This window comes from Phaseolus vulgaris, chromosome 6 (genome assembly GCF_051622355.1).
Source record: "Phaseolus vulgaris cultivar YP4 chromosome 6, ASM5162235v1, whole genome shotgun sequence".
Taxonomy (NCBI): domain Eukaryota; kingdom Viridiplantae; phylum Streptophyta; class Magnoliopsida; order Fabales; family Fabaceae; genus Phaseolus; species Phaseolus vulgaris.
In genome coordinates this window covers 29,211,272-29,228,020 of record NC_143503.1, presented here as the reverse complement: position 1 = coordinate 29,228,020, position 16,749 = coordinate 29,211,272, and the positions used below count along the sequence as shown (strand labels likewise).

Genomic DNA, 16,749 nt, shown 5'->3' with positions numbered 1-16,749 from the left:
CCTCTAACAAATATTTTCTGTGGCATCAGACAAATTGGAATCGGGTTGCTTTTCAATTATATTATAATAAGAAGCCAACATCCCTTGTCCTTTTCCTTTACAGCGTAATCATACGAAACCATATGATCAAAGTTCAAAAGTGACACCCCGTAGAATTCGTATGAAGAGAATTGCGTGGAATAAAGTATTGGTTCATTCTTGGGTAAATTAATCGAGAATATCTTTGTCAGAAGAAACATTTTTAGGAGAAACGCATGAGCAAAGTAGAGGACAAGAACACAAAGGGAATAAATTTGTTAGTTTCTTATTCACTTTTCCCTTTCTTGAATCTGTTTAAGCTGTGATGCTAACATTTGTGTTACGAGTGTTTTTTTTTTTTTCATTAAGCAAACGCCATATTGACCAATGACCATTGTCACTTGTTTGAAAATAGTGAGGGTTTTTTATAATAGGATGGTGCAGGATGTGGACAGATACACTACAACCAAACCAAGGGCCTCTATTTTATATTCCTATTTCGGTTTCTTTAGTGTTTGTTTAATGAAAAAAAACCACATTTGGTCCTCCTTTTGCATGTTTTTTGGGCATTGTCAGAATCCCCAATTGGGAGACCCTGGCATGATGTAAAAAGCAAAATTCAATAGGCACATGGGAGGTATTGAATTCTGGTCACTGATTACTGAAAAAAATGAAATAAATAAGTGCAACCATCACGTGATAAACTTTAAAAGCAGGTACTAGCAAATGTTAAAGCTTTTGGTTCTGGGTGGTCCTATTGTTGAAGAATTAATTGCCCTTGGTGGTAAATTAACCCATCCTCTCCTTTTTCTAAGCCATTTTTCTTCATGAATGATGATCCTGAAATGGGGGTCTGGGAGGAGGATGAGGCACTACTACTGATAGCGATGAAACTCAGGCACTCGTGTGCTCTCACTGCCACCGAAAGTGAGAGGGGCAGTTTTTTGTCTGAGAGTGAAAACAGAGTGGACAGGTGTCAACTCATTAGTGGGCCAGGGCATTTGCCCCATGTGGAGTGGCATGTGAAGCATTAACCTCAGCTTCTCAGATTCGCCTAAATTCATGAGTTTATGTTTTGTTTTGTTTTGTTTATTATTTATTTGGGGTGTGTTTTGTGATGAAGGGTTTGGGTGGTAGAGGTTGGAGGAGGAGGTTAATATGAGTGGGGAGGTGCAGGAGAAGAAGAAAGAGAGTGAGAGAGAGAGAGAGGGTGATGTCAAAATGTCAGGAGGGTCGTACGAGGTGGGGGCGACAAGCCACATGGGACCATAGTAATGTGTGGAATAAGCATGTTTTTGGCACTTTCGGCAAAACTTTAGAGAAGTGCAGTTAGCTATGCAATTTGAATGACACAAACTTCCTTTCCAAAACACTACTCCTACGGGGTAACTAACGGGTAACCTTATCATGCTCCATGCCATTCCATTGCTTACTGAGATAAAACTCTTCCCACAAATTCAGTATCACAAAACCACACCAATTAAGAAAAAGCTGTCGCAACCCATTTTAGTTCCTCTTTCAATACCACTGCAGGTGCCAATCACACAACCTACCAAAACCTCTATGCCTATATTTTCAAATTCTAATACACATTATTTTAAAAGAAAAAGTACTTTTTTTAAGTCCTCAACAGATATTTATACTTATCCATAAATTTCTCACAGATAAATATTGCAAAGAAAACACGAGTATGACGGCAGAGGCAATTTAAAAATCTTGCTACTAACACTGCACACCATGAATTCCTTACATTAACAACATCATTTTCATTAATTGGTTTTTACCCTCAAGGGTAGGATATATAGTTCCGATTGTAGGCTGCTTAACTCTAACTTGCCACCTACTTCATCATCATAATCATCGTCATCATCGTAACAGCATCCTTTTCTTTAATCAATCTACCACTTGATTTGGACAAAAAATTGAATGATAACATATAACATACGTTTAAGTGTTTTTAGGAATCAAAACAGACCCACAATCAATATTTACGCGACCCCTAAATCATGCTTGTCTGGTAGGCGATATCCTTATGAACGTCGCATGCTAATTATGTATGAGATTGAATTGGTGGAAAGGAAAAATTGAAAAAAAAAAATGAAAATAGAAGAAGATATAATATGTATGTACTGGACAATTAACATAAGCCGAGACGAGTGAGGGTGAAAACGAGGCAAATAATAACAAAAATCAAGAGAGAAAAATATATGACACGCGGCACAGTCGCCGGAAGGTGGATCAACTCGGCGGCGCGGAGGAGGAGGAGGAGGAGGAAGAGGAGGAGCCGAGGAGTAACTGAGCGAGATCCGCCATGGCGCGAACCTGCATCTCGAGCGCAGGTATGTAATCGATGGCTTCTTCGAGAATGATCGGAAGCGGTTCTTTCCTGCAACCGGGAACCAACCGGCCGAGGACTCTAACTTTGCGCTGAACCGCGGGAAGGGTTTTTCCCTTGAGGCGGAGGACGCTGAAGCGGGGCTTCTTGGGGCGGGGCGGGCCAACCACCTTGTGTCGCTTGTGCGGTGTCTTCCTGAACTTGAGCTTGAGGCGGTTGGTGAGGATGGCGCGGCTCCAGCGCGTCCTGCCGCGGGCGGCGGCGGCGAGGACTCTGTCGGCGGCCTCGTGGACTGCCTTGCCACGGCGGGGCGCGTCGGCGGAGATGTTGACACGCGCGAGGGCCTGGTGGAGCTTGGAGGAATATAGGTTCTGCTGCGCGTGGGTTTTCCATCTGGCGTGGGAGTGGTCTTGGTGGGGATGTGGCTTGGCGGGGGATTTCTTCTTCTTCTTTACGCGGTGGGAGTCACGTGAGCGATCGGTTGGGTTGGCCATGAGAGAGGAGAACATCTCCAACGATATTAGAAAAGGGTTTCTATTTCCGGGAAGTTGTTGGATTCAGATGAGATTCCGATGAAAGAGTGATGAAATTATGCGTAGATTCTAGAAGTGAGAGGAGTGGGGTTTGAGGTTTGAAGGGCTATATATAGATAGATAGTTAGATTTATGGGTGTGGGTAGATCTAATCTAATAAAACCACTGCAATCCAACACACACACACACTATGGAAAGGAAAATGGGAATGAATGAATTAATGAATCGATGAGATGAGATGGTGTTTGGGTGGGTGAGGTGTCTCTTCAATCCCAGCTTCTCTTCAAGGGAGAGAGAAAGGGTGGAAGAGGACTCTTATATAAACCCATTTTCTTCCCTTCTTAACCTAATTACTTCTTAATCCTCCTTCTTTTCTTTTCTTTCCTTTTCTCTAAAACCATTTGTTTTGTTAAATGATGCATAATCCTATTATGTCACGCGTGAATGATTGGTTTGTTACGTCCTTGTTTAATGCTAATGACAATCAAAACTGTCTATTTAATACTCCCAATAATTAAATTATTTATTTTTCGTCATCGATATATTATTATTACGAAAATTAAGTTTAAATTTTGTGTGAGTTAGCATTTTGCTTTGCGTCAAAATAATATAATCTCTTAACGATAATTAAGATTAAATTGTGATTTGAGGCATGAAAAAGTGATACTAGTTTCATTCTTTTGTTTGTAATAAAGTATTACAATCCATTAATGATGGATTATTGCGACTTATGCTTTTTCACGTTGGATTGTCTCTACTTTTCTTTTCTTCCTTCTTCCCATCTCCAAACTAGAGAGCATTTCAAATATCTTCAGTGGATTTCTTTTGCTTACCCCAACCAATTTCATTTGCTAAATATTCCTTAAGCCACATGTTGATGTTTTTATAACTGAAAAAATGCCACTTTTTTCTTCTTCTCGTTTTTCATCCTGGTACTATTTCAGTATTTTTCTTTATAAACATTCATAAAAGATAAATATTTTTTTACGTTAAAATTAATTAATATATTTCAAATTTTTAAAGTTTAAATAGAATATTTATATACGAGTTTAGTAGCAGTGCAAGAATGAAGAGGAGAAAGAAAAAAAAAAAGAGGAAAAAAAGGTGATTTGGTAAACAAGAAAAATAGAAACGAAATAAAAAAAATACGTGTAATGTAACCCACAGTTTCTATTTTCTTAAAAAAAATGTGAAGATAAAAGAAGAAAAGTGAAAAACAGTATAATGTTGTGTATTAAAAAAGCTTTCTAAATGAGTTACACTTCCTACTATGAAATAAATTTTACATGATAAAAATAGCACATTATAAATTTCTTATCACCCGTTCATTGATGAAAAATTGTATTATATTCACATATATAGGTGAGTAATTTTTAAGATTTTTTATAAATGTATTTCTTTTTAAATATTCTTTTTAAAAGTAAATAAATTGAAATAAATATTTTTAGCATATATAAATATTGAAGATAAATTGTTTTGAAACACATGCTTCTAATAAGAATAGATTGAAATAACTTATTCTTTTATAAGTATTTGTAACTTTATAAATTAGGTATACGATTCTCTACAAGTTGGCCCTGATGGAGTTTTGGAATAAATTAAGTCTAAATAGTGAAATAATGAGATAAACAAAAAAAAAATGATATTAAGTTGAGATGACGAAGAAGTTTGTATTAGATTAAAGGCTAATTTAGAAGAAGATAATAATGTAAAAAATACTATATCTTTTTTTACCAAAAAATAAAAATATATTATAAGGGCACCCAATCCTATTTATAGAGCAAAAAGATTTTATCCCCATATTGGTTTCTGTGTGGTTATATTATATTTATATGTTAAAGAATATAAATACCATAATCACATGTACTTTCCAAAAAAGCATGTAATTTCAAGACAAAAATGTCAAAACTGTTGAAACGATTTCACCCTAAAACATAACATGTTTCTAAGTTTGGCGCATGGCTTAAGCTCCTTCTTCAACCACATTGCATAATTTCTTCTACATATGAGGGTTGTAGATATTTTATACCTTGTCTTTCATTATGAATTTATCAATAAATTTAGTTACCATATCAATAACACTTTAAAAAAGCTAATAGCATTTACTTTTGTAAAAATATGGAAGAATTACCCATTTAAGGGATCTTTAAGACTTTTAAAATAACATTGTATGTGTTATACAAGGGATTGAATTAATATCAACATTTCAAACCAACATAAAACATTATTTATTATACGAGCAAAATAATTGTATTTCTGAGTTTTTTATGTGCAAGAAACTTGGTATATATTTGAAGAACTTTTGTTTTGGTGAACCTAACATTTTGTGTTGTTGTAACTTCCCTAAAAGGTATGGCAACACTCATGGACCCAACGGAATCCTCCAAATCACATCCAAAGGATATATGTCTTCACAAAGCTATTATGAATTTCCACTCACTCATCTAATTTTGAGAACTTGATTAGGTTCCAGAGAAAGACACACTACTAGTACAAGGGTTCATAAATAAATTTATATAATTTTTGTACATAGCAGATGATAAAAAAGGAAAAATGTGGTAAGATATGGTTTATAATATTACTGTGAAAGGAACACATATTAGAGATAAAATGTAGGTCTAAGTAGTATGAAATTCAGTTCTTTTAAATAAGATTTTATATTCAACTTTTATTTTAAATAGGAGAGATATAATTGGAGGAGAAAACATCACTAAACATTGTTATTTAATGTTTTTAGTAGAAAATAGCTGTCCATAAATCGGAAAAATATTTTTTACCAATTAATTAATTATAAGAAAATTTTTAAAATATGTGTCAAAGTAAAGATATTTTATTATTAGGTTGGATAATATGAGAATCTAATTCAAATAAGTTAGATTAAGCTCAAGTCAACCAAATTCAGTTCTGTCTGAATTGCTTTAACTTAATGTAAATTTAACCTAACAAAAATAATAATAATAATATATTATATATTATGACTATTATTTACTTATTTTAATATTTTATTAATTAAATGTATTTTTTTAAAAAAATATAAATGATTTAAATATTAAATAATACAATTTATTTTAAAATATTCTCAAAAAATAAAAAGTTATAAATTTGTGATCCAATTATCTAATTCGGTCAAAACTCAATCTAATCTAATTTAGAATTTTCTATTAGATAAAATGATAAATATTTTGAAAAGTTGAATGGGATTAGTGTATACTGATTGTTTGTGAGAAATAATGTAGATTTTGAGGTTTTTGATAATAAAGTAATATAAAGGATGAATTGAATGCAATGTAATCGAAACACAAAGGCATGTTACTTGAACAGCTTAACCAAAGACATTCTGAGATTTTTTTGGTGTGTTCATGAATTCGGTGGTTGTTGTCTCTCTTCAAATCTTACAGCTTTTTTTCATTTATTTATGTTGGCAACTTCCGTTGAATGAAAGCAATGCGTTTTTCTGCTTTCAGAAAATGTCGTTAGCGTCGCCTCGGAAATAGTGAATCATCCACCAACCTATGTTTCCATCATAGCAGCCTTTCAACCATTGTCACTTCTTTCTTATGAAACAATAATATTTTTTAATTAATTTTACTTCAGTTAGACTTACACACTTCTTCCAACACTTTTTTTTCCTAGCTCCATGGAGATGCTGTGAAAATATGATATATAAGTGATTATATTTTTATTTTACAAATTGTTTTTTAAGCCTTTTTTTAAAAATAAAATAAAAAATCTTCACAAAGCTTATACACGAATTAATTTGTAAAAGAAAATTCATAAAATTTCTCCAATTTTCTTTTTCAACTTGTACACACACACACTTGTTTCAACTAATTAAAAATCTCATTTTTTTTTCTTATTTTTCTCTCTGAAAAAAATATTATAAAAGAAAATGTTCGAACATATTCTACATTCTTTTACACAGGCATATATTTTTTATACAAAAAAAAATATTACAATTATAATATTTGTTGTTTAATTTCAGTGGAAAGTATCATTTTAAACCAAAAATCAATTATGTCTTGTGTAAAATTTATAATGTCTCAATAATGAATTGAAAAGTATTATTTATTGTTTCAAATATTGTTTCATGACATCTTTCTCATCCTTTTAGAAATATACTATAAATAAGATTTTAAAATAACTTCACTATCTTATGAAACTACCTATATATTTTTTATCGATAAAAAATAAATAAATTTATTAAAGTATTTAAGGAATGTTTAAATCCTAAAAATTAAAAATAAAATCTTTTTTAAACCACAAGACTTATACGTTTTATTTGTTTAATTTTGTTCTCCTTTTACTTATAGACCATTTAATGAAGAATTTCCTTTACAAAAAAACACTCTACACGTCAAGAGATATTATTCGTACTCCTTACCTTCTAGTAATTGTTTTTAAGCTCATTCTTAATTTATAAGGTCAGTTCTAACCCATAAACAACGTCTTATAATTATTATAATTATTGCCTATACGAATTAACCTAACTTCACGAATCACAATTTAGTACTATACACACATTGTCTTTTTCCCTAATGGATATTTCATATTGTTTACCTCATCACCCTTTGCTTCGTATCCACACAACACTAAGGATAAAGTATAACACTGAGTACATAGTCTTCCACTCTCAAAACATAGTGACCATGAGGTTGGAGTGATCAACTTTAAGTCCTCCATAACCATAGGTTAGTTTGTTTCCGAAAGAAATAACTCTGTATCGAAAAAAAAACATAATTCTAATAACGTTTTGGTTAGTCAATCAACAATGTCTTTTTAAAAGTGTTGCTTTTAAGTTTTTCAAATTGATTATATGAATTAAGCACAAGTAATTTTGTATACCACCATCTAGCTCTGAGTGTGAAACTGTTTTTGCAGCATTTGAATTTTACAAACGCTTTTATGTTGGTTGAATGAATCGAAGTTTGAAGTTGTACACTCATTTAATCCTATCATGTGTGCTTATATCTGGCTTCAAACTTTGCCCCCAAAATGAAAAGCAAGCACCATAGTGGCAATCAAAACGAAAGCTCTCACCCATATGAACTTTGACAAATTCTGACAACATTCGAGTTGTGGTTACTTTATTACAAGAATTGAGCAATTCCATCACTCAGGAATGGGGCATGCACTATTACATAGGCCCCAAAAATTATTTCTTTTCATTTTCGTGCAATGATTAATTATTGGGTTTGATGATATGCTAACACCAAAATGAACAAGTGATAGATAGATGCATGTGCTTTCTTGTGGCACTTTTCTAACCTTGGCAATGCTAAGAGTTTTGGTTGTGGCTTTGGAGTTTTACTCCTTTCAGACTGTGGATAGTTATGCTCCACATTAACTGAAATGGACCCCCTTTATGCACTCTCTACCACAAATATTCTATCAATATGCAGTACTCAATTATTTCACTGTTAGCCCATCAGAAAGAAAATATGGTGTCTCGTGTTGATTTTTAACTTTTGTTTCAGAGCTTGCTTTCATCCAAGTTCCCATTCGCACATTGTGCTATGCTTGGTGCAAATTCAGGGGCCTGTGCCTTGTTCCTACATTGGACGAAGTTTTCGATTCAAAAGACATACAATAGAAACTAGAAAGTTACTCATCTGATCATATCAATACCTACCAAGTGAGGAATGGAAATATCAAATGCAATTTTCTTTTCATCTAATGAGTGACGTAGTATAATAAAAAGGTTAGATTAGAAATTTAATATAAGAAGTAGTGTGTGTGAATCATTCACAGTTGTTAAAAGTAAAAGGTGAGGGCTGCTAGCTGCGCATATAAATACAATTGCGGATATCATGGTGGATGATTTTGATGTTTCATACCAAGTTAGAGATTATTGTGAATGCATTAGAACCTTTTCAGATTAAGCAAGCATATAATCATAGGTATTCCACAAGTTTTATTACCCGAATTAGGAATAAACAAACATACAGGTACGAAAGCGACACAAGACTTTAACTTCCATATAAAACTGTTTATCCACTATTTGAACTCGATCGAATTCATGTACCATCTCAAGGTCACTCGATCACTAAGGGTGGTGGCATGCATGTGAACAGAGAAACAAGAATGTCCACTAGATTCCATGTAGTGCTAAGGAATCAGATTTACTTTTCCTACATGATTACCTAGCACGAGCCAGTGGTAAATAACAGCCAGTCATCTCCCTAAGTTTTGGCAAAGAAACAATTAAAGAATATATAAAACACACTATTTTAGTGCAAATTTTACTTTAAGCAAAGTTAGTTCTAATATCTTACTCTCATGCATTGGCTTGAAAAGTGCATTCATGGAGTACACCAAAACTTCACTTTTTTTAACAACTGATGGCTGGTCATAGGCTAACTCCATCAATCAGATTTCAAAGAACAACACAAGTGAATTGAAGTTGTTTTTCAAACAATGGTTTTTTATGAATCTTATCAATAAGAAATAGATCTAATTAGACTTCCTTTAACAAGAATAATAATTATATATCTTATCAATATTACTATTTATCAGCGTTCTCAGCCACTTTCTCCCCTGTTTTTAGCAACCTCGTGAATTGGAAAGATATAGAAAAAATAAGTAGTAGCAAAACCAGAATAAATTTTTTAGCTTCTTAATTATGACTGGCTTCGCTCCTAGCTTCTTTTTTCTCCATACTTCAAAACAACTCCAGGTCAACAATCAACACTGTTGTTTGAATTTATTCATTTGTCTTCTCCTTGTGAAGGAATAATCCTATTTTCTAATAAGAAAACACAGAGTGTTGTTGCTCCACTAGAGGTCTAGAACAATCACAGTGATGAATTGTTTTTTAGAAATTTGTATTATGAAATTTTCTAGTTCTAAGAATACAAAAGACTCGAAGAACTTGAGGGAGAATATGAACCACCTAAGGAAAGGTTCAGAAAACTTTATTGCCATATATAGTAAAACTGACACAACTATAACATATAGCAAATTTATCCTCTAAATTACTGACACGTGGAAACCTACTAAATCAACCTAACTGATTAATGGCTTCGCATATTTCCTAATATAGCCCTTTCCTTCAAAGAATCATTGTCCTCAATGATGGAAAGTTAGAAATTTCTTCTTCAAGTCATAGTAGTATTGCCAAGTTGCATCCTTTGGAAGAAGGTGTTTCTATTTCACCAACACTTTAGTAATTGGTATTCCTCTTCTTCTGACTGTCATACGATCCAGAATAGCTTCAGACTCATTTTCAGCAACAAACTTCTTCTTACTGATAGGGGAGATCAGTAGTAGTAACCAAGTTGCCCATATGTTTTATAAGTTGAGAGACATGGAATACATTGTGAACCTTAAGCTAGGAGGTCAAGCCTATAAGCCACACGTGTGTTCTTCCAAACCCTTGTTCGCCTATGCATTACGAGTAGCTTCCGCTATGGCTGAAAAACTTTCTTATGGATCATGAAGGTTGATACCATTACTCGGTACCATTTACTAGATGTTGAAATTATATATCCAAGGAGACGTCAATGGAACTAGTTATAGTTGAGGCATGTTTTTTACTTTTGTATTTAAGATCTTCATGATAGTACAAAACGTCAAAACTAGATTAACAACTTGAAAGGAAATGGATAGACATTGATATGCCAGCTGGCCTTTCCCAACAAAAAAAGTATAACCATTGATAAAAAAATCCAGAATGGATGGTCAAATTGAAAGGAGAAAGGGTACACCGTACACATGGATGCCCCAAGTTTCAAACAGAGTAGACCGAACATGATGCAGGATGAACAATGCTGGAAATTATGTTTTCTAACTCAGATGTATCAATGCACCACGTGGTAGATCAACTACTCGTGTAAGGATTTATTAATACAATTAGGAATCGGTTTTCGCAGGACTAGATATTGACGAGTATTCTGGCAGAGAGTGGCACCCACTAACGCAAATTACTAGATAAGTTCATAAATTACTCCTGTTTTTTTATCTTTTGGTAAAATGTTCTGTTAAATTTATGCTAGCTTCTCAAGCTGTGGGTCCTATCACTGAACTCAACGGTTTAAATTATCTTGGAACATTAAAAATGTTATGCAGTGTTTTCCAGATGTTGCTCATGTGTCTGAATAAGACTTATATTTACTGGGCCAGGGGATAGGAAATGTCCTAGTGAGGTGTTGATCAACTGATTCCACACTTTCATCAATTGAAGAATTTAAGATAGGCCCCGCAAAAGCAGAGAAAGAGAGAATGGCGACGTGAACTATAAGCAAGAATAGTAATAGCTTCGTCAAAGAAAGCAGCAATGTTTGAATACATATTATCAAGATCACTATATACAAAATACAAACGAATACCAACTCCAGAAAAAAGAAAAGAAAAGAAAATGTCAAAAGTTAAGAACGTAGTCATCTATTGGTTGTATAGGTAAGGTTCTTCCTCTTTCATATGGTACAATAGAGTTTTTCATTTATTCCTTCAATTATGGACAGGTATTTGAATGTAAATCGATCAACATTATGTGGCATCGGCTGATTATTATAGTCATTATCTAACTCTAAGGTGATGGTCAATAAAACTTGAACCTAAACAGTGTACGAGCAACTGTACCTAGACTACTTTTCAGCTACAACTTCAAACTAAAGCACATGCCAACCTAAATACAAATAATTTTCAGATCTTTTCACTGGTTGAGTAAGGTTCTGTTGGTGCAATTTTTATTCACATAAACAGTTATTTGTCCACCTTGCGTTAGCTTCAAAAAATTTGGGCTTAAAGTTCATAGTTCCATAAGTACAATGTGTAATAAGCTGCAATATGAAATACAAAATATAGGGTTTGGTAACCTGGTTTTATGAAACAAGTTCAATTATTAAAACCGGTTTAAAATCAGTTCAATTTCTGAACTGGTTCGTCGAAACAATTTGATTCAGAACCGGTTCTTTAAAGAGGTTTGCATATTTAAATCGGTTATGTTCATATTTTTGAAAACTGGATTTGGCACACTCCCTTGGCTAAGGTCGGTAAAAACAACCTCAACTGACCAGCATGTGAAATCCATTGAGTCTATACCAAGAAAAGCATTTATAGGTCATACCATTTGCAGCTGAATTGGTTGCCTACAGAAACAAAACTGCCTATGACTTTGTTCTTTGTGAATATTGAAATTTTTTTCCTCTAGATTTGCTCATAAACGCTGACAATACAGGGAGTTTTACTCAACGAACAAAACTTTTATAATGCATTAACACACACCACACGTAAAATTAAGGTTGCCTTATAAGATCGGTTGAAGTAAACGTAAACCAGATAGTTTCATACTTATCTTTAGCTAACAGCATTAATCAACCACATCATACAAATACTAGTATTCGCACATACATGTATAACAACTTCAATGGCAGTCAATGCAAGTTCAGAGCAATTCTAAACTTCCAAGTACCTTAAGTCAAGTGTACGACTAAGAACGAGCTATATCAATTTCACTAGAATTTTCAGTTAAAAAGATACACTTACAAACTACATAACTAAAAATCATAACACTTTTTTACCCCGTAATCTAAAAGCATATCAACCTTTTGCTATAATGATTCATGTTGGCGTCGATCCTCTGTAAGGGCTACGAGTATCCGAGGTGAAGAAAAGCACAACTGATACTGCAATTACCCAAATGAAGATACACAGAAACAACATGCGGTTTTTCATAGAAATTAAATGAGCAAATTGATCTCTCTCCTCTGGCTGGGTATAGGTTTGGAGATCGCTTACTATATATTCAATTATTCTATCCATAAGCTCTATTCTACGTTGGGGAGCAGCATTAACCGAATTTAGGATCTCATTTTTAACATTTCTGAGAAAATTCACAGTAATCTCAGCCTCCACAGAATTAAACTTAGAAGTATTTATTTCATCTACACCAATACAATTAGTGGCGCTAATCACTCCCGTCGAGTCAGTCAGCTTTTTAGGAGTTAAATCAGATGGAAGCAAAGTCATCGAGGAAGGCTCTTCCAAGAAGAAGGTCTGAAACATATTAAAAACATTTAAATGAGATGAAGCCTCCACCATCCATACAAAAATGCTTAATAGATCCAATATTCCAGTAGATTTTTGCAATTACAATCAGATTTGCATTGAAAATTTGGATATTATAATATATATATATATATATATATATATATATATATATGTGTGTGTGTGTGTGTGTGTGTGTGTGTGTGTGTGTGTGTGTGTGTGTAAGTAATCAACGCAAACGATGAACACAATTTCGAAGCTTCACTTTAGGTAGCGTTATATTATCTTTCCTCACACGACTCGTATGGCCTGAATGCGACAAAGAAACATCACAATAAGCATTGGAAGAAACAAAACAGTGAGATCAGAACTTACCGTGAGATCTTCGTTGCGATTTGCATCTGAGATCTCGGAGAACAGTGATAAATCGACGGAATCTTCAGAAACCGATGCAAATGCCGCATTCAAGCTTTTATCGGTGATCTGGCGACAGAGAAGGAAAGAAACGGCGAGAAATTGAATAAAAAAATGGAAACAGAAAATAAAGACGAAAGAAGTGAGAAGTTAGGGTTCATGAATCGTGTGCCTTGTTAGACTTCTTTGACGAAAAATCCTTAGTTCTGCCATGGTGATTCTCTGCGGAGCGCGCGAAAACTTTGTGTGGTGTTTGATGCTCTTTCATTGGCGGGAGTTTAACTGTTATCTGAATTTTTTATTTTTTTTAACTTTATAAAGGTGGAGAATTCGAAATTGTGTTACTGTTATCACATAACAAACTATTGTATTTTTTCCTTTTTTATATTTTATTAAGAATTATTTTTTACATGCTTTATTTTGCTTTAACAAGCTAATTGTATGGCTTAGTATAGAGATCATCTTTTTGAAAGAATCATGACCAATAATATTAAAAAGGTGTTATTGTTAAAATATATAAACAAATATCTCATTAGACCATCCATTTCCAAAAGTATTTATCTACCTCTTTTGAAAAAGGTTTCAAAGCTTATTCAACTTCTTTTAAAAGTTGACCTTATTTCAAAATTATCTAATAATTAACCTGTAAATTATGAATTTTACATATTATTTTTTTATTTTACCAAAATTAACACAAGATCGTAAAATATTTGTAAAATCATCTTTACAATATATATTGCTTTCAATATAAAAAAAATCTCTAATTTATTATTAAAACTGTACAATTTCGGGTCCATCCAGAATTTTAGAAAGCTCCATAACTTAAAAACTATCTCGGATAAAAACTTAAGGATGTGTCTTGAATAATTATATATTACCCATAACATTAGGTTACGAGATTTAGGTGATCAGAAAACTTCTAAACGAAAAAAATAATAATTATCCTAAGATTTCATAAAAAAATAAAAATATATGATTTTTTTTCTCTCTATGACATGTAATAAGAGCAGATTCAATAAAAATTTCCAGAAAACTTTTAAAACAAACATTTAGTCTGTTATTAAGGAGTCAAACAGAGATTTTTATATGGACAGTATATAAAAAATAAGGCTAAAGATAAAATATGATCTAAAAATTATTTTGTGTTAGTTCAAGAGAAAAGTTCAATTCTTTAATCACTTTAAATACTCCCTATAAAAGCTTTAAACCAAAACAAAAATAAATAAAAAATGATATAATGTAATTTTGTAATAGAAGATATGTATTCCAACTTGTTTATCATCTGAAAGTGAAGCTTATGTGTAGAGTGGAATATGGATGAACAAAACATAATGCCCGAATCCGCGGCTAAATCTAATGCTTTTATGCCAACAAATCAATACTAATATCTTACCGAGAGAGACTCTATCGCTTGTCAATGTAATTTGTACAGTTCTATTGTGGGAAAACTAGCTAACTAGGGTTCACCTTCCTCCTCTTCCTCCTCCACCTTCTCCAAGTGGAGCACCATTTTGCATAATTTTAATGATAATTTTAGTTTCTATGTTTATAAAATTCATAATTTTACTTTTAAATCTTTTCTTCTCTAATTTTAGTTAGTCTTGCAAGAGTCCAGAAAAAATCTTCTTTCTTCTGAGACTATTGATTTCTTGGTCTTCTTTTTTGGTGCGAGCTTCCGATTTGTGTTTTTAACTTAGACTGGATATGACTTGTAGATTCTCACTTTTCTAAGCTAAGTCAACTGGATTTCTCGATCTCCTCTCACCGATGAATGTGTGTACCTAAAAGGTGTTTCGATGCTAAAGTTAGAATTGGTACTAGTTAATTATCAGATAAATTCACTCTACTTATCTCTTGGGTTGATTACCTATTTATAACACTTTCTTATTGTACTTAAAACCCATTTAAGTTTTTACTCTTTGCACTTGATCTTCTTTAAACATACGTTCTATGTTTTGGATCTTTTAGATAGACTTTATCACAATAACTATTTATTTATTATTTATTTATTTATTATTTATTTATTTATTTAATTTTCATTTTTCGATAACCTTTCGTTTTTTTATCGGTCCACCTCTCGGCTGTAAAGAGTACATTAGTTATTTAATTTTTTTATTATAAATAGTTTTGTTCTTTAAATTTCTTTTCACTCAATTTTGATCCTTAATTTTTAATTTGTAACTTTACTTAATTTTTAGTTTTAAAAATATATTAAATCATTGTCAAATTTATTTAATAATTTACTTAAATGAGTACTTTTTTTGAAGATGTTTAATTTCGTTAGTCGAGTCGATTATTTATATTAAATAAGTTAAGTATTACATTTTTTTTTGTATAATTTAAAAAATAATATTATATAATATTTCGCCGATCAACTTTATTTTACCCTATAATCACCTGTAACTTAGGCTCTGTTTGGTTCAGAGCGAAGAAAATGAAAGATTCACTATTTGCGAAGAATGCTCAAATATCAATGCACATACAGACAAAATCACACGGAAACCGAAAAAAAGAATTTCATCAAAACTTTCTTCGCCGAATGTGAAGAAAGTTGCAATCTACTAAATAATATATATTTATTTATTTAATTAATTGCAATTTACTTTCTTAACCTTTTTATTTTATATTTAAATTATTATTATTTTTATTTAAAATAAAATTATAATTTAAATATAAAATATAATTAAAATTATAAAAAATTATTATTATAAAATAACATAATTAATCATGTTATATATAATAAATTATAAATATAAATAATAATAAAATAAATATTTTTTTTAATAATATAGAAATAAATTTATATAATAATTATATTAATTACAAAAAAGTAAAGATAAAAATAATAATATTATTTAATATAAAAATAAGTTTTTATTAAATATTTATAATTATAAAATATTTAAATAATATTTTAATAAAAATAATTATAATTTATAAATAAATAAATAAAATTAATTTTTTAACAATTTTTAGATATAAGGATAAATTTGTAAACTTACATTCTTATCAATTAAAAAAAATATAATTTCAATCATACCTATCACATCACTCACAAACTTTCATAAACTTTCCCTACACTTTTCACTCTATTTATCTTAATCCAAACACCCTAACTTTCTTTACACTTTTCCTTCAAATCATCTCAAATCCACTCCCTCATTTCCACTCTCCCATCCAAACAAAGCATTAATGTTGATTATGTATTTTTTTTTATCGACAATGTTGATGATATGATACACAATACAAGTTTTCAATTTATCCAAAAAAAAATTCACATGCATCATTGCGAATATTATTAAGATGATATTACATCATTCAACGGTTTTATAAAATTAATCTACCTAAAAAATTAATAATTTTGTATTCTTATAAATAATAAATATTGATGAATAGTATTAAAAGTTCAATTTATATATGACATGCAAAATTTATTTAAACTTTTATATATTTTTTAAATGTTAA

General features: G+C 31.6%; 2 protein-coding genes across 2 annotated transcripts; both read right to left on the bottom strand.

The window, feature by feature from the left end:
• Nucleotides 1–2,116: 2,116 nt before the first annotated feature.
• On the bottom strand, nucleotides 2,117–3,222 carry LOC137831948 (basic helix-loop-helix (bHLH) DNA-binding superfamily protein). Its single transcript, XM_068639864.2, has one exon. The coding sequence runs from the start codon at nucleotides 2,860–2,862 to the stop codon at nucleotides 2,257–2,259; it is 606 nt and encodes a 201-aa protein (XP_068495965.2). The 5' UTR covers nucleotides 2,863–3,222; the 3' UTR covers nucleotides 2,117–2,256.
• Nucleotides 3,223–12,214: 8,992 nt separating this feature from the next.
• LOC137833529 (protein SINE3) lies at nucleotides 12,215–13,555 on the bottom strand. The gene is made up of 3 exons (XM_068641873.2): nucleotides 13,457–13,555; nucleotides 13,246–13,353; nucleotides 12,215–12,879 (listed from the first exon to the last, which is right to left on the bottom strand). Exons 1-3 carry the CDS (start codon nucleotides 13,550–13,552, stop codon nucleotides 12,445–12,447), a joined length of 639 nt encoding a protein of 212 aa, XP_068497974.2. The 5' UTR covers nucleotides 13,553–13,555; the 3' UTR covers nucleotides 12,215–12,444.
• Nucleotides 13,556–16,749: the final 3,194 nt, after the last annotated feature.

What these genes read in the sequence shown, in the direction of transcription:
- LOC137831948 (XM_068639864.2), bottom strand. Translation starts at nt 2,862, where the DNA reads ATGTTCTCCTCTCTCATGGCCAACCCAACCGATCGCTCACGTGACTCC.
- LOC137833529 (XM_068641873.2), bottom strand. Translation starts at nt 13,552, where the DNA reads ATGAAAGAGCATCAAACACCACACAAAGTTTTCGCGCGCTCCGCAGAG. An exon ending in CGTCAAAGAAGTCTAACAAG is followed by an intron (nt 13,354 to 13,456) that starts GCACACGATTCA and finishes CTCTGTCGCCAG; the next exon opens with ATCACCGATAAAAGCTTGAA. An exon ending in ATCGCAACGAAGATCTCACG is followed by an intron (nt 12,880 to 13,245) that starts GTAAGTTCTGAT and finishes AATATGTTTCAG; the next exon opens with ACCTTCTTCTTGGAAGAGCC.